Here is a 26,569-nt window from a genome sequence, read left to right on the forward strand (position 1 = left end):
TGACTGCTGTAGTTATGTTTTAAAAGCATCTTGGTTTATGAGGATAGGTGCCAGGGATACAATTAGGCCTTTGTTAAAAGCCTGGGCTCATGTAGTTTTGTTTGGATTAAGGAGAGTTCCCTGTGGAGTTAATTAGATTTATCTTGGTAAGATGATATAATTACTGGGTGCTAAGTTATCAGGCATTTTGCAGAAAAGCAGGTCAATGGGGTTTTAGATGAAACTGAACAGAAGTCAACATTTGCTCTAACTGCAGTTCAGTTAAAAGATATGTCTGTATACAGATTGGCAGTGTGCTGGAAAAGTGAACAGACCGGCTGAAGCAGCTTCTAATGAAATACAGCCACATTTCTGCAGGAGTCAGGTCTTTTCTTTAAAGCAGTGTCAAAAGATCTTTCATTCTCAAAGTCTAGTATCCCTGTGGAACAGGTATTCATGAGTGCTAATTATATTTAAAGTGGATTGAGAGCTGAGATGGTTTGTCTTGTTGTTTGAGTGGGAATAAAGATAGCAGTTAAGGGTTACTGTGCCACTGCATTGATTAGCATTGTCTTGTGTGATGTTAAAGATATTTTAATACTGTTTAGTAATACAGTTTGTTTTAATCTACTATCTATTTTTTGTGAAATCACTCCTGGAGCGAGGTACCCTTTCCTCACCGTATTACAAAATTAAAATAAAATATTGGGGTTTCTGTCCAGTATCCCAGCCACTGTTGGGATCTGGTCTCGGATTGTCAAGCCGGGTTCCGCCCTGTGATCTGCCTTGTCCAGTAGTAACATCAGCCAGAATCATAACACCGCTCTGTTGCAAGCCACTTGGTGGAGGTGTGGGATTACTCGGCAGAGGGAGGAAGGAGCTGCAGAGCCCCAGGATCAGCTGGTTGCCGTGATTTCATACTGGTTTTCAATCACAGTGACCTAGCCCTGAAGAGGTCTTTGGGGCCCCAATGAAGCTCATGTTGATATAATATGTTGGAAATGTCAAGTTGCTGTGTGAGTGAATTGGAGGAAAGGGATTTGGGAAGGAGGGCTGCTGAGTGAGTGAGTGATGGCAGGAAATGTGAAAGGAGCGGCTGCTGAATGTGAGTGTTGTGAGGTTTCGGAACGGGGCTGTTGAGTGAGTGCGGCAAGTAGGGCGTTTGGGAAGGTGGGTCGCTGAGTGAGTGGAGAGGATTGGAGGTTTCAGAAGAGAGGCTGCTGAGTGAGTGTGGGGAGGGTGGATTTGAGTGTGTGGGTGAGTTTGTTGCTCATTCCTAATTGCCCTTCACAAAGTGGTGGTGAGGTCAAATGGGATCCCATTGGAAAATGGTTTCTGAAGCACTGTCGCTTTGCATGTACTTAGTACAGCGGTGCCATGTTCCGTTGTTAGTATGAACTTTAACCTCCATTACATGCACTAATTGCATTGAATACTGAAATGCTGAAATCACCTGGTGATTTGATAGACACATGCCTAGCATCAAAGTGATAATCATTCAAAACCAGCTCTGTTGGCTGGGATATGTCATTTGTATGCCTGACAACAGATTCCCAATGCAATTACGCTATTTGGAACTTGGCAGTGGCAGGGGACTCACAGGAGGACAATAATAAAAAGTAGCTGTGGCAATGTGGATACAAAACATGGAATAAAAGTGACAGTAGCAATGTGGATACAAAATTGGCTGAATAATTGGTGTTATGTGAGTGTCCCTTTAAGAAAGGTTTTTGTCTTATCACATGGCTTCAGTGATGTCATTTGTGTGTAATGAGCTGGGCTGTGGCTCTGAGTTTTTACTTTCGCTTTGAGTTTTGGACTGGTTTGAACTGCACAGGTTGAAAGAAGTATCTCTCTCTATCTTCATTTTAAAAGTTGTTTCCAGACTGCTTGGTAACTTAAAAGAGATAATTGCTTTCTGTAAGGAATTCAAATCTGCTGTTTGAAAAGGGGAATAGAGTATCAATAATAAGTCTTATACCAGTGAGAATGCCGTGTGCTGGGCCACGCCTTTGAAAAGGGTTTTTTGGTTTTACTTGGATTTTGTTATTAAATTGGAACAGTTAAGGAGGAATTAATTAAGGGTTATACATAGATTACTGTAGCTGTGTGGAGTCTTTGTGCTTGTAATTGATAAAAGTTCTTGCTGTGTGTGTTTATGCAAATGTTAACAAAATTCTTAGAATTGTTTTTTTGATTAAAAGTGCCTAAGAACTCTGTTTAATAACACCTGAAAGGCAGGCTCTTGTGTTCATCGTAGTCAAATTCAACAAACAGTTATAGGTCAGGTGAACTCCAGAATAACGTAGGAAGCAGCGAGTAAAGGTCAATGGATACTTTTAAAGCTGGATGAAGGTTTGTACTGGTGTTCCCCAATGGTTGGGAACCTTGCTTTTCCTAACATAATTAATGATCTAGACCTTGAAGTGCAAGGGACAATTACAAAATTTGTGTATGACACAAAACTTGGAGGTATTTTAAATATGAAGAGGCTGGTTGGAAATTCAAAAGGACATCGACAAGTTGTTGGAGAGGACAAATAGGTGACAAATGAAGTTCAGTGTGGAGAAGTGTGAGGTGATGCAGTTTGGTAGGAAGAACATGGAAAGACAATGGCAGGGATTCACCGATATCGCGGTCCAGTGTTGACGCCGGCGTCAAACCCGGTGCGAGTGACGCCGGCGTCACCGGGCCCCCATGCCCAGTAATTCTCCACTTCTTCGGGGGCTAGAATGCCACCGCAGTGCTGTGCGCTGCACCGGCGCCGAAAGCCGGCCCCACACAGCCGGCCTGGGCCCGCACATGTGCGCCACGGCTGGGGCATGCATGTGGTTGCGGTCTCCGCGCCGGCGCGGAGCAACCTATCGGCAATCGAACAGCGGGCCCGCGTGGCAGGAGGTAGGCCCCTTCCACATCACGGCCGCCCGGCGATCGGAAGCCCCCGATCGTGGACCTAGACCCCGTGGAGGCCCCCCTGGAGTCAGATCCCCCCGCACCCCCAGCATGATGTCCACATCGGCCGCGGGTCCGGGCTCCCGTTGGATGGGACCAGGTCTGAGCCACGCCGGCGGGAGTCCGTGCGCGGAGAATCACCGCAGAGGCCTATTTCAGTGGCCCCCCACCGTCGATTCTCCGACTCACCGCGGGCTCGGAGAATCCCAGCCAATATAAAATAAGCGGTCAATTTCTTAAGTGAGTTCAGGAGCAGAGGGACCTGGGTGTGTGTGTGCATAGATCATTGAAGGTGGCAGGACAAGTGGAGAGAGCAGTTAATAAAGCAAATAGTATTCTGGGCTTTATTAATAGGGGCAGAGAATACAAGAAAATGAAGATTATGCTGAATTTATGCAAGACACTATTTGGACCTCAGATGGGGTATTAATGTACAGTTCTGGGCCCCACACTATAGGAAGAATGTGAACATATTGGAGAGAGTGCAGAAGAGGTTCACAAGAATGGTTCCAGGTATGAGAAACTTCAATTATGGAGATAGGTTGGAGAGGTTGAGACTGTCTCCTTGGAGAGAAGAAGGCTAAAAGGTGATTTGATACAGCTGTTCAAAATTATTAAGGGGCAGGGGAGAGTAGATGGGGAGAAACTGCTCATGCATTTAAAGGGATCGTGAATGAGCGGGCACAGATTTAAAGTGATTTGTAAAAAAGAAGCAAATGTGATGTGGGAAAAAACTTTTTCACACAAGTTGTTTTGGCCTGGAACGCACTGCCTGGAAGTGTGTGGAGGTAACTTCAATTGAGGCATTCAAGAGGGGATATGATGATTAATTGAGTAGAAACAATGTACAGGGAATGGGGAAAAGGCAGGGGAATGGCACAAAGTCATGATGCTGATTTAGAGGACTGGTGCAGACATGATGGGCCAAATGACCAACTCCTGTGCCACAACAATTCTGAGAAACACTTTCGGGCAAAGTATTCCTGAAGAGGTAAAACATTCCCACCAACTCATGGGGAGTCCCTGGCTTTATGACTGATAAAATGGAGGATGTTGATTCAGGAAGAGATTGCCAATCCTCCCTCTTGCCAAACCTCCCACTCCCCAACTTCCTGCTTACCCCTTTCCTCTCCTGAACGCTTACTTTACAGCCTTCCCTTCTGGCCGATGATATCTGCTTATTTGTGGAGGTGTTCTGAATTTTTCAAATTTTAATTTTATTTCCCTCAAAGCCATTAGACGTGTGCTTTTAGTTTGTCTTAAATTATTCCATCTGGCTCATATTAGTGCATGTAATTATTTCACAAACGATAGGCAAAATTAGGAGGTGATAAATTTATGAACAGATTTGCTGGAATTGTAAAGCATTTTTTTCAGATTTATTCAGTAGAACCTGTTAAATGACACAGTCTGTCAATTAAAATGCTATTCAGGAATGAATGATAAAGTGTAATTATTGAGCAAGTTGTGTGCCGACTGATTCATCCCAATGTGGATACTATTGTGCAGCTTCCATAAAGTATTAAAAGGTTTGGAATTGTTCCACAGAAATCAGTCTAACAGATGGGGGTAAACTATGATGTGTATAATATTGTTTTTTTATTTGCGTAGATGAATGAGATTTAGGAGAAAATGTAAATCTCTTCTTTTATTGTAATTGTGAAGCATTTCACTTATGCAAATTCGAATGCTGTGAAAGACTTAAAGATTTATTTGCTTGATGACTTATTTAAAAAAATTGATCTATTTCAGAGAAAGTGTTTGGGGGGGGATGTCATGTTTTCCACCATCTTATTTCACGACTCTACAATGTCTGTCTGCCCACAAATAAGCAATGGCTCATTTGTCAATTATTAGATTTTGTCAAATATTTCTCTGATGCTTTATGCTGACTGCTCCCATTAGTAAGACCTTGGTCCTTTTGAAATGAAATGTGATTCTACCTGTATAATATAGAGTCAAGTTGGGGTCATAAATATTTACTGTATTTGTTTGCATCTCCTAGAATTGAAATTAACCTGTAGTTTATAGCATTTTCAGAATAATGTCATGTGAGAGTCCCTTTCAGAAAAGTGGGCGGGATTCTTCCATCCCTGCGGCAGAGTTTCCGCGCCGTCATAAATGGCGTCGCGTTTTACGACGGCGTGAACGGGCCACTGTCAGGTGTAATAGGGACCAGCATGGCGCTGGAGCGGTTCGCGCCGCTCCAGCTGCCGATCCCGATGCGAACTGAGCGGCGCCAACGCAGACATTCGCAGTAGCGCCAATGCCAACGCACCCATGCGCAGTAGCCTCCTTCAACGCGCCGGCCCTGACGCAGGGCCACAGGGGCCGTCGCGTAGGAAAGGAGGCCCCCAGCCCGAGAGGCCGGCCACATCGGAGGCCCCGGGGTCGGACACCCCCAAACCCCCAGGCTGCCACCCGACCCTTCAACGCCGAGGTCCCGCTGGCTCAGGGCAGGTTAGAACAGTGCCGGCAGGACTCGTTTTTTTTTTTTACGGCTGCTCGGCCCAGCCATCTGGGCCGGAGAATCGCGGGGGTGCCCCGGCGCCACGCCGGCCCTAATGGAGCGGAGAGTCGCATCGGGGCGGCGTAGCGTGATTCCCGCCCAGTGTGTTTCATCAAATGGCTGCAGTGATGTCATTGTGTGGGTGGAGCTGGGCTGTCTGTCTGTCTTTTACTTTCGTTTTGAGCTGGCAGCTGCAGTGTGTTTAGTTTCGTTTTCAGAGTTGGAGAGCTGCATTCAAAGCAAGCAGCTGTGTAAGGATCTCTCTCACTAGAAGCTAAAGAATGTGTTTAGCTCATTGATGATTTCAAAACTGTCTGTTAAAAAGTGTTTTGGGTTTATGGATGTTAGAAAAGTTACTAAGGGTTACCTATAGAATATTGTATTTGGGAAAGTATCAGTGTTTGTAGTTGATAAGATGTTTACTGTGTGTTTATAAAGTGTTAACTGAATTCATAGAATAAACATTGCTTTATTTTTAAAATACTTTAGATCTCTGTTGCATCACACCTGTAAAGTGGGCTCTTGTGCTCCCCATAACCAAAATCTATTAACAGTTGTCGGTCAGGTGAACTCCATGATATACTTTGGAGTTTTCTAAACCCTGGCCAATAATAATAATGATAATCTTTATTGTCACAAGTAGGCTTATTTTAACACTGCAATGAAGTTACTTTTAAAAAGCCCCTAGTCGCCACATTCCAGCGCCTGTTTGGGTATACAGAGGGAGAATTCAGAATGTCCAAATTACCTAACAGCACGTCTTTCGGGACTTGTGGGAGGAAACTGGAGCACCCGGAGGAAACCCACGCAGACACAGGCAGAGCGTGCTGACTCCGCACAAATAGTGACCCAAGTCGGGAATCGAACCTGGGACTCTGGCGCCGTGAAGCAATAGTGCTAACTACTGTGCTACCGTGCTGCCCTATTGTCAAAAATAAAAGATAAACAGCAACAACAAACAATACAACTTAAAAGTACTTTTGCCAAATGTTTAATTTGAGCGTCCTGTACAGGAACAAAACTAATACCTGACAAATGACTAATTCTACTGATAATGCAAACTTGTTTGAGCCTTCCTCAAAGTTAGCTCTAATTCTTGGACATTCAGTTTGATTCAAATAATTACAAAGGAGTCATCGTCATACGAGCTGTGGTAAAGTAATATCAAGGTAGAACTGGGGTATTGGGATTACCCCTTTCTCTGGATCTGTAAAGACTTAATTACCTGCAAATGCTCGCATTCAAAGCATCATCTTGAATCTTTGACTTTGTCTATATATATGTTTCTGGAATCTACCTCTTCATTTACCTGAGGAAGGAGCAGTGCTCTGAAAGCTAGTGATTTGAAACAACCCTGTTGGACTTTAACCTCATGTTGTAAGACTTCTTACTGGGGTATTGGGGCATGCTATTGAAATATAACTTGTGAATCCTTTGAGGTTGACAATGAGTTATAGAATTTTTAAAAATCTCCGAGTTGACCCAATATTATCGAATTGAGGTATGGTTTTCTGAATTCTGCCAAGTGCCACCTCCAGTGGTTTGCAGATGTTCACTTTACTGTAATTTGTTAGATTTTAGAACTAAACAACTAAGCAGCATTTTTTTTTTAAACAAACAATTTTATTGAGGTATTTTTGGCATTGTAAACAGTAACAATATACATTAGTGTGCAAATATCAATTACAAAAACATAGTGCAAATAACAGTTCCTCTCTAGCAAATAGACCCGCCTATTCTTCCCCCCTACTCTACACTATTCTAACCCCCCCCCCCCCACCCTCTTCGCTGACGATTAGTTCCCCGAGAAGAAGTCGATGAATGGTTGCCACCTCCGGGCGAACCCCGATAGTGATCCTCGTAAAGCGAAATTGGTTTTTTCCAAGCCGAGAAAACTTACCATGTCTGACAGCCATACTTCGGTCTTTGGGGGCTTTGAGTCCCTCCAGGCCAACAGTATACGTCGCCGGGCTACCAGGGAAGCAAAGGCCACAACGTCGGCCTCTATCCCCTCCTGGACTCCCGGGTCCTCCGACACCCCAAAAATCACCACCTCTGGGTTCATCGCCACCCTTGCTTTCAGTACCCGGGACATGACGTCTGCAAATCCCTGCCAGTACCCCCTGAGTTTTGGGCACGCCCAGGACATGTGGACATGGTTCGCTGGTCCTCCCGCACATCTAGCACACTTGTCCTCCAGCCCAAAGAATTTACTCATCCGGGCCACCGTCATGTGGCCCGGTGAACTACCTTGAACTGAATCAGGCCGAGCCTGGCACATGTTGTGGTTGCATTTAACTTCCTCAGAGCGTCTGTCCATGCGCCTCCCTCCAACTCCCCACCAAGCTCTCCCACTTGAGTTTCAGTTCCTCGTGTCCTCCGCTCCCATAAGCTCCTTATAAATATCCGAGACTCTCCCCTCTTCTACCTCTCCCCTGGAAACTACCCTGTCCTGTATCCCCCTTGGTGGAAGGCGTGGAAAGGACGGTACCTGTCTACGTACGAAATCCTGCACCTGCAAGTACCGAAAGTAATTTCCCCTTGCCAGCCCAAACTTCTCCTCGAGCGCCCTCGTGCTCGCGAAGCTCCCTTCCAGGAACAAGTCGCCCATCCTTCCCACCCCCGCCCTCCCCACGCTCGAAACCCGCCTTCCATCTTTCCCGGGACAAATCGGTGGTTGTCATATATTGGGGACCAGACCGACGCTCCCACTTTCCCCGCGTGCTTCCTCCATTGGCCCCAAATCCGCAGAGCCGCCGCCACTATAGGGCTGGTGGAGTACCTGGCCGGCTGGAACGGCAGAGGAGCCGTGACCAGGGCTGCCAAGCTGATGCCCCTGCACGAAGCAGCCTCCACCTGCTCCCAAACCGACCCGTACCCACCATCCGTCTCCTTATCATGGCTATGTTAGCCGCCCAGTAGTAGTTGTTGAGGTTCGGCAACGCCAGTCCCCACTCGCTACGGTTCCATTCCAGCATCCCCCTCTTTACCCGCGGGGACTTCCCCGCCCAAACAAATCCCAGGATGATTTTATTGATCCTTTTAAAGAAGGACCGCGGAATGAAAATAGGGAGACACTGAAAAATAAACAGGAATCTCGGGAGGATCGTCATCTTCACCATCTGTACTCTCCCTGCTAGTGACAGCGGGAGCGTATCCCATCTCCGAAACTCGCTCCTCATTTGCTCCACCAGCCTAGACAAGTTCAACTTATGCATCCTGCCCAGTCCCACGCCACTTGTATCCCTAAATACCTAAAACTTTCCCCAACCAGCCTAAACGGTAGCTCCCTCAGCCTATTCTCTTGACCCCTCGCCTGCACCACAAATATCTCGTTCTTTGCCATGTTCAACTTGTACCCCGAAAACCGGCCAAATTCCCCTAGGATTTCCATAATCCCGTCCATCCCTGCCGCTAGATCCGACATGTACAAAAGCAGGTCATCCGCGTAGACCGAGACCTTGTGTTCTACCCCCCAATCCCCCACCCCCTGACCATTCCCTTCCATCCCCTTGCCGCTCTCAGAGCAATTGCCAACGGTTCTATGGCCAACACAAACAGCAATGGAGAGAGGGGGCATCCCTGTCTTGTCCCACGGTATAGTCGAATATACTCAGATGTCGTCCTGTTAATCCTTACACTAGCCTCCGGGGCCTGATATAGCAGTCTAACCTAGTCCACAAAGCCTTCCCCAAACCCAAACCGTCCCAGCACCTCTCATAAGTCCCACTCCACCCGGTCAAAAGCCTTTTTGGCATCCATTGCCACCACTACCTCCACCTCTCTGCCCTCCGGGGGCATCATAATCACATTGAGTAGCGTTCTTAGGTTGGCTACTAGCTGCCTGCCCTTTACAAACCCGTTTGGTCCTCCACAATCACGTCCGGTACACAGTCTTCGATTCTGGACGCCAGGATCTTGACCAGTAGTTTAGCTTCAACATTAATCAAGGACTTTGGCCTATAGGACCCACAGGCTTCCGGATCTTTATCCCGTTTTAATATCAGGGAGATGGTGGCTTGCTACATCGTCAGGGGTACACCCCATTGTCCCTCGCCTCGTTAAACACCCTAACCAGCACCGGCCCCACTATCTCTGAGAACTTTTTGTAGAACTCCACTGGATACCCGTCCGGCCCCGGGGCTTTACCCGACTGCATGGCCTTCAGACCCCCATTACTTCTTCAGCCCTAATCGGGGCCCCCAGCCCCTCTACCATCCCCCTGCCCACCTTTGGGAAGGTCAGCCCATCTAAGAAGTGCCTCATTCCCTCTGGCCCCGTGGGGGGGTTCCGAGGTATACAGCTTGCTGTAAAAGTCCCTGAATACCCTGTTCAATCCTGCCGGCTCTCCAACCCGGTTCCCTGCCCCGTCCACTACCGTCCTTATTTCCCTGGCTGCCTCCCTCTTCCTAAATTGCTGTGCAAGCATTCTGCTGGTTTTCTCCCCATACTCATACACCACGCCCCTTGCCTTTCTGAGCTGCTCTACGGCCTTCCCAGTGGATAGCGCCCCCAGCGCCGCCTGCAGTCTCTGTCGTTTCCGAAGTATCTCTGCCCTCGGGGACTCCGCATATTCCCTGTCCATCCTTATCATCTCCTGAACCAGTCTGCCCATCTCCGCCCTGTCCGTTCTGTCCATATGGGCTCGGATTGAGATCAGTTCCCCTCTCACCACCACCTTCAGCGCCTCCCAGAGCACAGCTGCTGAGACTTGCCCTGTATCATTGATCTGCAGGTAGTTCTGCATGCATTTCCCTACTCTCTCACACACACCCTCATCTGCCAACAATCCCACCTCTAACCTCCATTGTGGGCGCTGGTAACTTTCTTTGCAGACCTGCAGGTCGACCCAATGTAGAACATGGTCCGAAATAGTGATCGCCGAGTATTCTGTATCCCTCACCCCCTCCAAAAAGTCCCTACTCATAATAAAGAAGTCAATACGAGAATAAACCTTGTGAACATGTGAATGGAACGAGAACTCATTCCCCGTCGGCTGACTGATTCTCCAGGGGTCTATGTTCCATGAACCCCCTCAGTTCCCTCGCCATTGCCGGGACCCTGCCCGTTCTGGAGCACGACCGATCCAGGTTGGGATCAAGGACTGTATTAAAGTCCCCACCCATAATCAGCTTGTGCGAATCCAAGTCGGGGATTTACCCCAGAAGCCTTTTGATGAGATCTACATCATCCCAGTTTGGAGCGTAAACATTCACTAGGACAACCCTCACCCCCTCAAGCGTACCCCGGACCATGGGAAATCTACCACCCCCCAACCGCAACTGTGCTGTCCGCCTCAAACTTAACCCGTTTATTAATAATGATCGTGACCCCTCTGGTCTTAGCGTCAAGCCCCGAATGGAACACCTGGCTAACCCAGCCGTTCTGTAATCTAATCTGGTCCGCCACTCTCAAATGTATCTCCTGCAGCAACATTACAACCGCCTTCGGAGCATGTAAGTGCGCAAACCACACGTGCCCTCCTGACCGGCCCGTTTAACCCTCGAATATTCCAGGTGATCAGCCTGGTTGGAGGGGGCCCTGCCCCCCCCCCCCCCCCCTCCCTCCCCCCACGACGATCAGCCATCCCCCTTCTTGGGCTCACCCCCTGCCCAGGTGCCACGCCTCCCCTGGTCCGCCTCTTGGCAGCTCCCACCCCCGACCTCTTCCCTGTTACCTGGTTCAGTTCCCTTCCCACGTCAGCATCTTCCCCCACCCTCCAGCAACAACCCCCTGTAACCTAACCCCTGCCATATAGTGGCTGTATACACACCCCCCACCTCGCTCCCGTTGACTAGCTCAAAGCAGCTAGCCTGGCGACTCTCAAGTCCGGCGCCACCATGTCTCCCACCTATTGTCCCCCCCGCTCCCTTCCCCCCGCCCATCAACACCACTTCCCCAGAACAGCCCTGTTCGAGCAATCGCTCTGGGACCGAAACAGAGAGAAAACAAACAAAGAACAAAGCTCGCCCCCACAATAGTGCAATTCAAACTGTGTAATGAGGTGGGCGCTACCACCCACCCCCTCCCAACAAAAGAACCCGTACCGCCCCCCAGCACCCAATAACTTAACCTTTAACTATGACTTTGGCTTTAACTTTAAAACTTTCAAACAGGCAAAAACAAACACAAGAACACCCCAAATTTTAAGTAAAAGAACATGCCGAATGACATCGCTAACACGAAGGGCAATCCACAAACAAATGCAAACATCCCTTGAAACACTCTAACTTGAGACCATGGGTCCTCAGTTTGGCACCAGTCCATGCCCCTTAGCGAAGTCCATCGCTTCCTCCGGGTCGTCAAAATAATGTTGCTAAAGTAAAAAGCCGTGCCGGAAAAAGTAGCCCGAACTTGACCTTTTTAAACAGGATCTCTTTAATTTGTCTGTAGGCTGCCCTCCTTCTGGCCACCTCCTGGCTCAGATCCTGATAGATGCGCAGGACACTGTTCCCTAAGCAGCTCTTTGTGTTCTTGGCCCACTGTAGGACCCGCTCCTTGTCCACGAACCTATGGAACCTGACCACCATCGCCTGCCCACCCCCCTCGCGGCTGCCTCGCCTGCACTCTGTGTGCCCTGTCCAGCTCCAACGGATGCGGGAAGAAATCATCCCCCACCAGCTTCTGCAGAATGTCTGCCACATATGCAGTGGCATCCACTCCCTCGGCCCCCTCCGGGAGCCCAATGATTCTCAGATTCTGCCAGCGAGACCTATTTTCCAGATCCTCCAGCCTGTCCATCAGCCTTGGTTGTTGCTCCCTCAACTTTCTAATTTCCACGTCCGCAACCGTTTGGAAATCCGCCTGCTCCTCCACTGTTTTCTCCAATGCCTGGACCTTCTTATCCTGGACGTCCAGCCTTTGGTCCAGTCGCTCCACCACTTTCTGAAGCGGTTCCAAATTATCCCGCTTCAGCGCTGCAAAACTCTCCTTCATGACCTTCAGCATGTTGTCCAGTGCTGTCTGGACTGTCTGTTCCGTGGTCCATTCGTCGGCCATCTTTCCTCCCACTTGAACTTCCACACCACCTTTGTTCAGCCCCTTCTTTGCCTGTTTTCACTCCCTTCTATTCCTTAAGTCCATACAGAAACTGTGGAATTAATCTGGCACTTGGAGCTAAGTGATGCGTGCCGTTTCACATAACTCCAGTTCTCTTGTATAAGTGTTGTGCTATTCATTATTTTGTCATGTGTTTGCTTTAATTAAGAAGTTTTTAGGTTTGAGTAACTTTGACAATTAGTTCAGTTTGTGTAATGTCGTGTAAAGTACTTGATAGTTTTCATCTTCAAACTGATTAGGTGAAAATACGTTTGACAGCCTAAGTAATAACACTGGTATCTTAATTATCAGGGTGAACAGCCTCAAAGAAGCTTGTTAAGTGCCATGGTTGGGGCGGCAGGGGGACACAGTGATTCGCACTGCCACCTCACAATGCCAGGGACCCGGGTTCAATTCTGGTCTTGGGTGTGGTGTTTGCGCATTCTCCCCATACCTGCGTGACTTTCCTCCGGGTGCTCTGGTTTCCTTCAACAGTCCAAAGTGGTGCAGGTTCCATGGATTGGCCACGCCAAATTGACCCTTTGTGTCCAAAGATGTGCAGGTGGGATAAAGAGGTAGGGTGGGGGAGTGGACCTTGGTAGGGATCTCTTTCAGAGGGTTAGTGCAAACTTGATGGGCCAAGTGGCTACCTTCTGCACTTTAGGGATTGTAGGGTTCTATGGATTTTGAGAATTTTTGTTCTTTTCTGCAGTTTTCTATCTTCCACAATTGGCTTTTTCTGAAGGTGTTGACTCCATTTTAGAGTTCAGTTTCAAAGTTGCAAGCTGCATTCTTGGTACCTTGCCGAAGCAAAGATTCATCACATACAGTTGCTAAGTGTCAGTAGGCTAACTGACCACAGGAACATTCTGGTCCTCTTCCACATGTACAATTTGAACATAGATCATGGATTAGTTATGAGGAATTACTGGTCAGTTGGCCCTGGCCAACTTTTACCTTACCTGGGATGCTGAAGTCCATTGTATCACTCCTGCATAACTCAGCTATTGAGCTATAATACTTGTGTCTCTTAACAGTTTGAAATGGCTACAAAATAAGTGAGTTAGTCATTTGGCTGTCCAAAACTTTGGTGTTGGTAAAAAAGACACATGTCTTACAAGGAAAGGCTGGACAGACTGAGCTTGTTTCCACTGTAGTTTAGATGAGTGAGGGGTGACTTGATTTAAATATAAAAGATCCTGAATGGTCTTGACGTGGTGCCTGTGGAAAGGTTGTTTCCTTTTATGGGCGAGTCCAGAACTAGGGGTGAAGTTTTAAAATTAGGGGTTCTCCAAAGAGGACAGAGATTAGGAGAAATCTTTTGGGGGTTGTGCAACTTTGGAACTCATTGCCTCAGAAGTTATGGAGGCGGGGTCATTGAATATTTTTAAGGTGGAGGTAGATTCATGTTAGGCAAGGGATCAGGGGTTGATGAAATGTAGAACTTGAAACACAAAGAGGTCAGCCATGATCTTATTGAATGACGGAGGGGGCTCAAGGGGTCGAATGCCCTACTACTCCTCCTATTTCATATGGTCGTATGTTGTCAAAACTTTTTCTCCTGTACTGATGAGGACAATTTGCAAGAATACCAAATGTAAAGGGAACAACAATTTATACTTCATGAGAAGAGTGTGTAATCTGATTGGTCGAGGCATTGCCATGGTGAATACACCAGTTAGCTGATGACTGACGGTTAACCGCCAAACTTTGTTTATATTCAAACCAAGCAGGTCGGCCCTGATTGTTCAAGGCATTGCCCTCTGGAATGAACCAGAGAATAGAGCGGCATGGTAGCACAGTGGTTAGCACTGTTGCTTCACAGCGCCATGGACCCGGGTTCGATTACCGGCTCTCTCTGTGGAATTTGCAGGTTTTCCCGTGTCTGAATGGGGTTCCTCCGGGTGCTCCAGTTTCCTCCCACAAGTCCCGAAAGACGTGCTTGTTAGGTGATTTGGACATTCTAAATTCTCCCTCAGTGTACCCGAACAGGCGCCGTACTGTGGCGACTAGGGGATTTTCATAGCAACTTTATTGCAGTGTTAATGTACGCCTACTTGTGACACTAATAAAAGATTAGAAGAGATAGCACACTCTGGATTGTTTAGCCAATGTTGCCCAACCTTGGAATCACATCACAATGTTGGACACAATGTTTTGAGTATTGCAAGCACGGGCTGGTTGTGTACAGTCAGTACCTTGCCTATTGCGAACAGCCAAAGGGCTGTTTAATATGATCCTCCAGTCTTTGGAATGTATGACGTGCGCATACCTAACATCACCCTAGCACTGAAAGTCATATACCACATTACTCATTTGTGTGATAGGTAGAACATATTTTTGGTTTGACAGCAAAAATCAGTGAGTTCTTGATATTCTTGATAGGGGCTGGTTTAGCACACTGGGCTAAACCGCTGGCTTTTAAAGCAGACCAAGGCAGGCCAGTAACACGGTTCAATTCCCGTACCAGCCTCCCGAACATGCGCCGGAATGTGGCGACTAGGGGCTTTTCACAGTAACTTCATTGAAGCCTACTTGTGACAATAAGCGATTTTCATTTCATTTCATATTCCATCTCTGGTGCTGAGAGATTTTAAGCTGACTAAATTTATTTGCCAACAGTTGTCAATACAAATAAGTTTATGAGTAACTGTGGTGGATTAATTGTTAATGAAATCTTAGTGGAGGAAAATTTTTTGAGTTCAACTGACTGAAAGTTAGTTGATGATCTCGGTACTACGTGTATGGTCAATTCATTTAAATTGAGAGAGTGTGAATGAACTATTTTCTACTTACAGTTAGTTTCTCTATATGCAGCAGAAGCTTTTTGCAGCAGTTGCCTGCAACACATTTTCATGATATTTGTAACCTCCATGTCGGGGTGCACCATTCAGTTAATTATTTAATGGGTTCCCAACCTGATGTATTTGTATGTTATGTGAATGAGGGGCATGCTGTCAAAATAAAATGTTCACGGATGCCCTTGAGAGAAGGAAATCTGTCATTCTTACCCAGTCTGGCCTACGTGTGACTCCAGGCCCACATCAATGTGGTTGATTCTTAGCTGCCGTCTGAAAAGCCAAGCAATCCACTGAGTTTAAGGGCTTTTTTAAAATAATCTTTATTGTTACAAGTAGGCTTACATTAACACTGCAATGAAGTTACTGTGAAAAGCCCCTAGTCGCCACATTCCGGCGCCTGTTTGGGTACACAGAGGGAGAATTCAGAATGTCCAATTCACCTAAGGCTTGAGAGATGGACAACAAATGCTGGCCTTTCCAGCAATGCCCACATCAAATGAAATAATTTTTTTAAAAGCCAAAGGCCCCTGATGTCTTTATAATGACCATCTCAACTTGTTCTGCCACCTTCATTGATTTGTGTACATGCACCTTTCTCTCACACTGTTCTTGCACCCGCCCCATCAGCTTGTACCATTTTGTTTGCATTGCCTCTCCTCCTTCTTCCTACCAAACTGCACCACTTCATGCTTCTGTGAAATTTTGTTCCCTATTTTGTGTCCTTGCCCTCATTAAATCTGTTATTATCCTCCCTAATGTTTGCTACATTTCACGTCCTTGGCAGACTTTGAAATTATGTCCTGTATACCTAAATCCAAATCATTAATTGTATCAAAAAGAGCAAAGCTCCCTGGGGAACATCACTCCTGCCTGATTAAAATGGTTTGCTGCCGGCCTTTGCCTTCTGTCCCTTAGCCATGCTGCCACTGTCCCTTTAATCCCATGGGTTGTGATTTTGCTAACACGTTTGTTGGTACTTTGTCAAATACCTCCTGATAGTGCATATGCACAACACAATCACACTAATTTCATCAACTCTTTCCTTTACCTCGTCAAATAAGCAAGTTTTTTAAAATATAAGCACGTAGGACAAATTAGTTTGAATTATGGTTACAATTTCTTTGCATTTTATGGTTTCTGTGCACTGGATAATCTGGATTACTACACTGGCCACATTTATGTATTGATGCATCCCTAAAACCAATTTATATCAGCGTAAGATTGGCTGTATAATACAGTTTAAGTACAGTACTGTCAACTCTGTATGAAAATGATCTATGTGCCTTCGCTCTGCATAAGGAAGAATTTATTTCTGACTAAATCCAAATAAATTTGTGCTGTTTCATAATGCAAATGTTCATTGATAGATGGAAATTTAAATTGAAAATTAATTTAGACAGCCCAATCCCAATGGTTTTGCTCAATATAATACTTCGTCATTCCAAATCAGGAAGGCTGCTGGTTTGTTGCGAGACTGTGCTAAGTTAGTTAATGAGAGCTGGGTTATCAGTAGCAGAGTTGCTGTTTATTTTTCTGGAATAGGGGAGGTGGGGAAGAGATGCAGAACAGCAGTGGTTCCTCCTTTGGATTCTGCCTTGGATTCTTTCTTGTTACGAAATGTGAAGGAGATACTCAATGGTGACAGGATCAACGTTGGACATGATATCATCCTTTCCATTCCCCTCCCAACTTCATGTGTGAAACACATTCCATTATGAGCCACTGCTGCCTGGAAAGGCGAGGACAAAGTGCAAAGAATCTGAGCAGGCTGTTTACAAATGTTGAGGGAGCATCTAATAACGAGCTTTAATGCATTTGTATTTGATGGAAATATGGTAAAGTGTGTTTGCACTAATCTGCATTCAGCTGTCAGTTCAAATTTTTTAGGTTAATTAGAATGTCAGAATGAAGAATTTAAGCCAGCTGCTTTGGGACACCAGGACTAAAAATAGTTCAAAATGTTTGCCAGCCACTATATAGTACTCAAAATTGCCCGGTATTAGGGCCTTACAAACTTTAATTGAAGAATTGTGACTTGGAATGGGAACTGAAGAAACAAGCTAGTTTTTTGGTGACACTGCTGGATTAGTAATTATAAAACAATAAGGATATCAGGATTTTTTTATGGAAATCGATATGATGCTGGAAAAAATAATTTGTAGCAGGCAAGATGCTCACCAATAAAAACCCTAAATGTGAGGAATATTTCAGATACTGAGAACAATCAGTATGTAGAAAATCACATCACTGGATCAATCAGATCACTGGACTATGAAGCTGTTCGTTAAAAGCAAATGTAATAATCTCATGATAGTAAAAATAGTTGTAATTTACTGAAAAGTGTTATACCCTGATCAGCATTGAGCAAGCCCTGATCTGTTTTTTTTTAAAAAATTGGTCAGTCTTGCTTTGACAAACCTTGAACTATTGGTTTTCCAAGAAAATAAATATTGACGTATGAGGTTAACAGGTAATGTGGTGCAAAGTGTTTTAAAATGTTCCCTGAATCCCAGTCCAAGTATCCCAGGTTCAAAAAGCAGTTCCAAATTAATCTGTATTTACTGTGCCGAGGCTAATGTGTAATTAAATTAGACATCCATATATAATAAAAACAGCAAATGCTGGAAAAAAGTAGGTCTAGCAGCAAGTGTGAGGAGAGAAACAGAGTTAACAATTCAGATCCGTATGATTTCCTAAGAGCCCTGAAGAAAAACCATATGGACTTGAAATGTTAACTCTGATTCTCCCTCCACAGATGCCATCGGGCCTCCTGAGTTTTTTCCAGTCTTGCAGGGAACCCACCATGGCTGTGGTCACCTCAATCAATGACTCATTATTGAAGACTGCTCCCCTGACGACATACAGCGGAGGGCTCAATGCTCCATTTAGCCACTGTGGAAGTTATTGCCTGGCTTGGTGATTACTTCACACGTTCCTTTCAGCAGATTTTAGCTGGGTGGGGGAGACATCTCGCCTCCACTTTCTCTCTCTCTCAGCATCTATCCTAATATCTCCTTATCTGGCTTGGGGTCAAATTGTTGATGCTGCTATGAAGCACCTTGGATTAATTTGCTCGCGGTGATATATAAATTCAAGTTGTTCTGTGCATCATATAACATCCCTATTTCAGAAACTTGGGTTCAGACATTGTAATATCTGTCAGCAACCAGGGGCGAAATTCTCCGGTATCGGCGCGATGTCCGCCGACCGGCGCCAAAAACGGCGCAAATCAGTCGGGCATCGCGCCGCCCCAAAGGTGCGGAATCCTCCACATCTTGGGGGGCCCAGCCCTAACCTTGAGGGGCTACGCCCGCGCCGGACTGATTTGCGGAAGTGCCCTGCCAGCTGGCGCGGAAATGACATTGCGGGGCGGCTCATGTGCGGGAGCGTTAGCGGCCGCTCACGGCATCCCTGTGGAGACCGTGGCGAAAGGAAAAGAGTGCCCCCACGGCACAGGCCCACCCGCGGATCGGTGGGTCCCGATCGCGGTCCAGGCCACCGTGGGGGCACCCCCCGGGGCCAGATCGCCCCCCCAGGACCCCGGAGTCCGCCCGCGCCGCCTTGTCCCGCCGGTAAGGTAGGTGGTTTAATCCACGCCGGCGGGACAGGCATTCTAGCAGCGGGACTTCGGCCCATCCGGGCCGGAGAATCGCGGGGGGGGGGGGGCGGGCGCCAACCGGCACAGCGCGATTCCCGCCCCCGCTGAATCTCCGGTGCCGGAGAATTCGGCAACCGGCGGGGGCGGCATTCGCACCTGCCCCCGGCGATTCTCCGACCCGGCGGGGGGGGGTCGGAGAATCTCGCCCCAGATGTCTAATAAGATCAGTCGAGAAAGAAGCTGGACTGTATGTTGGCAACATAGTTAAAACGTATTGCATTTATTGAGGTACAGTTAATTGCAAGAAGAACAATTGCCTCTATTTCAATCTGACTGTTCGCCTTTATAACACGTGACATACAATGTGTCCGTGAGAATTTAAAACTTGCCAACAGGTGTTTGTCACTGAAAAGACATTTGTTGCACTTGATACACTAACAGGTAGTATAGAATCCACTGGATAGCTATAACACAGATATTGTTCTAGACTGAGATACAGCAAGCAATGGAGGAAGACAGACCAGATTTCTGATCCCAAATCTGTTCTATTGCGCAGTGAAATTGTTTAACTGTTTACAGTTCGGCAAACATTGGCATTACTTCAGGTCAAGTTGCGAGCACTGTGAGGCAGCCACCTTCCGGCTGTTGTTTTCATGGGCAAAGACAAAGATCTATTGTGTGGCTCAAAGTTGTGAAACAGGATATTTAACTTGTGTTGTGGACAAATTGTGGAGGTAGTGAACAAGTTCATCCACCCAGGTAGCAAACTGCCATAAGATGGACGTAGTGGACAAGGCGAAATGGAATTAAGGTCAGGAAGCGACACACAAATTTGCTCTCGATTCAAGGCAGTTAATTAACCTGGTTGCATCAAATCAGTAACAACCCAGTGGACTCTGATTCTTCCCCTGCCCTATGAGGGCCATACCATCAGTCATCATATTTTCCCTTAAATGTTTCTGCCTCTACTATTCTTTAAGTCACTTCTTGAAACCTACCTCTACAATCAAACCTTTAATCACCTCATTTATTATTTCCTCCTTTGGCTCAATGTCTGGTTTTTGCCTGATTTGTGCCTTTTGAAATGCTTTGGAATGTTTTAATAATACTTTATAAATGCAGGTTGTAATTGTTCTCATTCACCATAAATCATGTGTTTATCCTTAATGCAGCAAACCACGTAATAGACCGTAAGATTTTAAAATGCGAATCCATTCCAATTCAAAAAAAATGTAGTGTCTAATTGGTTTGACAATGCTGTCTTAAGTGTGAATCAAAAAGTATTCAACATCATTTTTAGCTTTCAAATCAACAGCTAATTAATGCTTTCTTTTCTCCTCACAGGTATGAATTACGAATCAGATATCTACCTAAAGGTTTCCTGAATGAGTTCAATGAAGACAAGCCGTGTTTAAATTTCTTTTATCAACAGGTGAGTTGATGCCTGAAATATTCATTCTATGTGGGCTGAGGATTTTTGAATAGCAAGTTGGGATCTCAATGAATTTGCAGGTGGAAAAGATCTGCATGTATACAAATTGGTATCTTTTCCCAAATACAGTTGTGATAAATGTTGTGTGCGGATTTTCTTTTAATGCTTCCTAGTAACTGCTGTATTTTTTCTCGGAATTGGACATTCCCCCTCAACCTTAGAGATGTACTGAAGATAGAAGTGCTTAGATTTTTAAATTATTGTCTAAAGTTTTCTGTTTACAGAAAACATTCTTCATTTTGTTTACAAAGGAATAAATAGGTGGGAATAAAAGACCTGAAAAACTTTCAACATAATAGTTATACTAATTCCTACATCACGTATCCTGCAGAGTGGGGTGGGGTGATTGTCAACAGAAAGAAAGTCTTGCATTTATATAGCGCTTTTCACAACCACCAGGCATATCTCAGTGCATTGCAGCCAGTGAAGTACTTTTGAAAGTGTGGGTACTGTTGTAATGCAGGAAGTGCGGCCGCCAATTTGCACGCAGCAAGTTCCCACAAACAATACTGTGAATGTGATAATGACCAGATAATCTGCTTTTATGATATTCATTAAAGGATAAAACGGACAGATACCAGGGATAACTCAACAGGTCTTTTTGAAATAGTACCATAGAATCTTTCATGTTATGCTCCAATGGTAGCCTTGACTTCTTTGGCTCCAAGTTTAGTAATCAGTGCCACCTGTATCCCCTTTATATATTGGTGTAGTCTATTAATCAATAAGTGCAATCAAGTAAACAACTAAAACCCTAATTCCAACTTATGTACTATGAAACATTAACTCCTTCTAAACATTTCACATCCACCAGTGCAGTCTGATGGTTTAAAGTTTCATCCAAATGACAGTATCTTTGACAATACACAGTGAGTTATCACATTGGAGTGTTAACCTTGACTGTTGTACTCCAATCCTGGAATGGGACTTAACGTGGGACCTTGTGAGTCAGAGGTCAGAGTGCTACCACCTGAGCCATAGGGCAACAACGATGGATTGAGTACAAAAATGCATAGTAAAATGAATTTAGGGGTAGATATTCATCTGGCACATCATCATTAGCCCATCATGTGACTTGACTCTGACAACAACAGTCATGGACATCATTAAAATAGAAAGTATTCAAATATCCTTTCACAGAACTGTGAAGAAAAAACATTTAGCAAGCTGAAGAAAGGAAGATTTGGAGTCGTGCCCAAAAACCTAGTCAAAGAACAATGCGCCTATCAGCAGGCAATACAGAACAACACCAGGCTCTGATTGGTGGATTCCCCTTTAGACAGAGAAAACAGATTGCCAGATGTTGAGAGGTGGTGGCGGTTTAGAGCAGTTCAGACACTGATCTTTTCTGAACTTTCGTTATAATATATATATAATCTTTATTAGTGTCACAAGTAGGCTTACATTAACATTGCAATGAAGTTCAAAGGTGGGGCGGGGACTCTGGAGCGAAGCACTGAGCAAGGCTAACTCCACCTCCTCCTGCGCAAGGCTAAGCCTAATGCAACTCAAAGTGGTGCACACAGCGAACCTAACCAGAACCCGAATCAGCAGGTTCTTCACGGAGGAGGAGGATAAATGTGAGCGGTGCCAGAGGGGCCGGCCAACCACACCCACATGTTCTGGGCTTGTCCCAAGCTTGCTGGGTTCTGTGCAGCCTTCTCTGAGGCAATGTCCAAGGTTGTGGGGGTGAGGGTGAGGCCATGCCCAATTGTGGCAATCTTCAGGGTATGGAGCAGCCAGAGCTACACATGGGGAAGGGGGCCTACGCTCTTGCTTTCCACTTCCCTAATCGCACGCCGGAGAATCCTGCTCGGGCCGGTGATCAGCATCACCCACAGCTGCAGACTGGCTTGCAGACCTTTCGGAATTTCTCAACCTGGAGAAGATTTTTAAAAAATATATATATTTTATTAAAGTTTTCAAACACAATTTTTTCCCTTACAAATCAACAAAAAATGGTAGCATGATCGCTGCTATATAACATTGTTTAAATAATATAGTAAACTAACCAAATAACACAAAGTAATGCTCCCCCACCCCATCTAGAACACAAACAATTTATCCCCCCCCCCCCACCCCGCCCTGGGCTGCTGCTGGCTATCTTATCTTCCCCCTAACGTTCCGCTAGATAGTTGAGGAACGGTTGCCACCGCCTGGTGAACCCTTGAGCCGATCCTCTCAGCCAAACTTCATCCGCTCCAGTTTTATGAACCCCGCCATATCGTTTATCCAGGTCTCCAGGCGGGGGGGGGTTTCGCTTCCTTCCACATGAGTAAAATCCTACGCCGGGCTACCAGGGACGCAAAGGCCACAACATCGGCCTCTTTCGCCTCCTGCACTCCCCGGCTCATCCGCTACTCCAAATATAACTAACCCCCAGCCTGGCTTGACCCGGACCTTCACCACCTTCGAGATCACTCCCGTCACTCCCCTCCAATACCCCTCCAGTGCCGGACATGACCAAAACATATGTGTGGGGTTCGCTGGGCTTCCCCCGCGCCTCCCACACTTGTCCTCCACTCCGAAGAACCTGCTCAACCTTGCTCCCGTTATGTGTGCTCTATGCAGCACCTTAAATTGGATCAGGCTAAGCCTGGCACACGAGGAAGAGGAATTTACCCTGCTTAGGGCATCAGCCCATAAACCCTCCTCAATCTCCTCCCCGAGCTCTTCTTCCCATTTTCCCTTATGTTCGTCCACCAGCTCCTTCCCCTCTTCTCTCATCTCCCGGTATATCTCGGACACTTTGCCCCCCCCCCCCCCCCCCCCCCACCCCCGAAAGCACCCTGTCCTGGATCCCTTGTGTCGGGAGCAGCGGAAATTCCCTCACCAGTTGTCTCGTGAACGCTCTCACCTGCATATACCTAAAGGTATTTCCCAGGGACAGCTCATACTTTTCCTCAAGCGCTCGCAAACGTCCCATCTATAAATAAGTCTCCCACTCTCCTGATTCCTGCCCGGTGCCAGCTCTGGAATCCTCCGTCCAGCCTCCCTGGGGCAAACCTATGGTTGTTCCTGATCGGGGACCACACCGAGGCTCCCAGCACACCCCTCTGCCGCCTCCATTGCCCCCAGATACTTAATGTTGCTGACACCACTGGGTTCGTGGTAAACTTTTTCAGGGAGAGCGGTAATGGCGCCGTCACCAGCGCCTTCAAGCTCGTCCCTTTGCAGGACTTCATCTCCAACCTTTTCCACGCCGCTCCCTCTCCCTCTATCATCCATTTACGAATCATCGCCACGTTGGCGGCCCAATAGTAGTCGCCCAAATTCGGCAACGCCAGTCTCCCTCTGTCTCTGCTACGTTGTAGGAACCCTCTCCTTACCCTCGGGGCTTTCCCTGCCCACACGAAGCTCGTGATGCTCCTATCTATTTTTTTTAAAGAAGGCCTTAGTGATCGGTATAGGGAGACATTGGAACACAAATAGGAACCTCGGGAGGACCATCATCTTAATTGCCTGCACTCTGCCCGCCAGTGACAGCGGCTGCATGTCCCACCTTTTGAAATCCTCTTCCATTTGTTCCACCAGCCGTGTCAGATTGAGTCTGTGTAAGGTTCCCCAGCTCCTGGCTATCGGAATCCCCAGGTATCGGAAGTTTCTTTCCACTCTCCTTAGCGGTAGGCCATCTATCCCTCTACTCTGGTCCCCAGGGTGTATCACAAAAAGCTCACTCTTTTTCATGTTAAGCCTATATCCCGAGAAATCTCCAAACTCCCTCAATATCTGCATGACCTCTGTCATCCCCCCCACTGGATCCGTCACATACAGCAGTAGGTCTTCCGCATAGAGTGACATCGGTGTTCCTCTCCCCCTCTAACCACCCCTCTCCATTTTCTGGAGTCTCTCAGCGCTATGGCCAGTGGTTCAATTGCCAGCGCGAACAGTAATGGGGACAGCGGGCATCCCTGTCTTGTTCCCCTGTGTAGTCGAAAATACTCCGACCTTTGCCGATTTGTGACCACACTTGCCGTTGGGGCCCCATAGAGGAGTTTAACCCAGCTGACAAACCCCTCCCCAAACCCGAACCTCCTCAGCACCTCCCATAGATACTCCCACTCCACCCTATCAAATGCCTTCTCTGCATCCATTGCCGCCACTATCTCTGCCTCCCCCTCTGCTGGGGGCATCATTATCACCCCTAATAGCCGTCGCACGTTGACATTCAATTGTCTCCCCTTTACGTACCCTGTCTGGTCTTCGTGCACCACCCCCGGGACACAATCCTCCATCCTCGTTGCCAGCAACTTGGCGTCCACATTTAGCAATGAGATAGGCCTATAGGACCCGCACTGCAGCGGATCTTTATCTCGCTTCAAGATTAGTGATATCGTCGCCTCCGACATTGTCGGGGGTAGGGTCCCCCCTTCTCTGGCCTCGTTAAAGGTTCTTACCAGCAGCGGGACCAACAAGTCCACATATTTTCTATAGAATTCCACCGGGAACCCATCTGGTCCCGGGGCCTTCCCTGCCTGCATGTTCCCCAGCCCTTTGGTCACCTCGTCCACCCCAATTGGCACCCCCAGGCCTGCCACCTACTGCTCCTCCACCTTCGGGAACCTTAGTTGGTCCAGAAACTGCTGCATCCCCTCTTTTCCCTCCGGGGGTTGGGACCTATATAGTCTCTCGTAAAAGGTCTGAAACACCTCGTTTATCTTCCCTGCTCTCCGCACCGTGGCTCCTGTTTCATCCCTAACTTCCCCTATCTCCTTCGCCGCTGTCCTCTTTCGCAGCTGGTGGGCCAACAGGCGACTCGCCTTTTCCCCATATTCATATCTCATCCCCTGTGACTTCCTCCACTGTGCCTCTGCCCTCCCTGTGGTGAGCAGATCGAACTCCGTCTGGAGTCGTCGCCTCTCCCTGTATAGTCCTTCATCTGGGGCCTCCGCATATTTTTTATCTACCCTCAAAATCTCCCCTGGTAGTCTTTCAGATCATGCCCCACACTGGGTGGACCTGGAACTAGGAGAGGATACCTGGAGGCCAACGACGACGGGGAGGTCTGAGTAGGAGTAGTATGGGAAGCACTAAAAGCTTAATCGGCCCATTTAGGCCTCTCACGTTCCACGTGATCAGCAGGACTGGGGGGCTGCCCGCCCCCCTCCCCTGTCGACTAGCCATCACCCTCTCTGGGCCAGTCCCACATCCCGGTTCTGCGCACCCACTCGTCCCCCAGGCGGCGCATTCCCGCCCCGACCACCTTTTCTTTTACCAGTTCCTTCTCGATCTCCGCAGCAGCAACCCAGTTATCCCCCCCCCCGCTAGATCCCCATCTAGCATGGTTACTCCCCCCCATATTGCTTCCGAAAGTCAGCTGACTTCAACTGACCCCGGCTTCTCCCGCTCTCACCTTGACCTCCCCGTGTGAGGAACTCCCATCCACCTTGCGCCTATCTTCCCGCCATCATCTTTCTGACGCGGGAACAAGAAAAAGAAACCTAGTGTTCTCTAGAGCCGTCCCGCCCCTCGTGGCGCAGCTCCCTCTGCCGCCCCACTTCCGTTCCCCATCCCCCGCCTGAGTCTCTTCTTCCCCCCCCCCCCCACCGGCGCCCACATTTCACAATGTCCCCCACTCCCCAATTTACATTTTTATATACATCAGCATTGTTGTTTCCCCTCCAACATCAGTCCCTCAGTTCTGATCCAGTTTCTCGTTTTTAATGAAGGTCCATGCTTCTTCCGCCGTTTCAAAGTGCGTGACCCACAGTCCTGGTGCGTGACCCACAGTCGCGCCGGCTGCAACATCCCGAACTTCACTTTCCTCTTGTGCAGCACCTCCTTGGCTCGATTGAAGCTCGCCCTCCTTCTCGCCACCTCCGCACTCCAATCCTGATACACTCGTACCACCGCATTCTCCCATCTACTACTCCGTACCTTCTTGGCCCATCTCAGAACCGCCTCTCTATCATTGAAGCGGTGAAATCGCACGATCATCGCCCTAGGTGGTTCTCCAGCCTTTGGTCTCCTTGCAGGGACCCGATGGGCCCCTTCCACTTCCAAGGGGCCCGAGGGGGCCTCAGCTCCCATTAGCGAGCGTAGCATCGTACTCACGTAAGCCCCGCCGTCAGGTCCTTCCACTCCCTCGGGGAGATCCAGGATCCGGAGGTTCTTTCTCCGTGATGGGGGGGGTGGGGGTGGGGGGGGGGGGGCGATGGTGGGGTGGGGGTGGGGGGGTGGGGGGGGGGGGTGATGGGGGG

The 26,569-nt window shown here is 47.5% G+C and overlaps 1 protein-coding gene across 8 annotated transcripts in view; it reads left to right on the forward strand.

The window, feature by feature from the left end:
- The window catches only part of LOC140385791 (focal adhesion kinase 1), a 904,772-nt gene that overhangs the window by 444,608 nt on the left and 433,595 nt on the right, over positions 1-26,569 (forward strand). For all 8 annotated transcript variants that reach the window (XM_072468319.1, XM_072468317.1, XM_072468318.1 and 5 more), the window contains one exon: positions 20,222-20,309. In XM_072468319.1, the coding sequence (XP_072324420.1) occupies positions 20,222-20,309 (88 nt within the window). The remainder of the gene's footprint in view (positions 1-20,221; positions 20,310-26,569) is intronic.

This window comes from Scyliorhinus torazame, chromosome 11 (genome assembly GCF_047496885.1).
Source record: "Scyliorhinus torazame isolate Kashiwa2021f chromosome 11, sScyTor2.1, whole genome shotgun sequence".
Taxonomy (NCBI): Eukaryota; Metazoa; Chordata; class Chondrichthyes; order Carcharhiniformes; family Scyliorhinidae; genus Scyliorhinus; species Scyliorhinus torazame.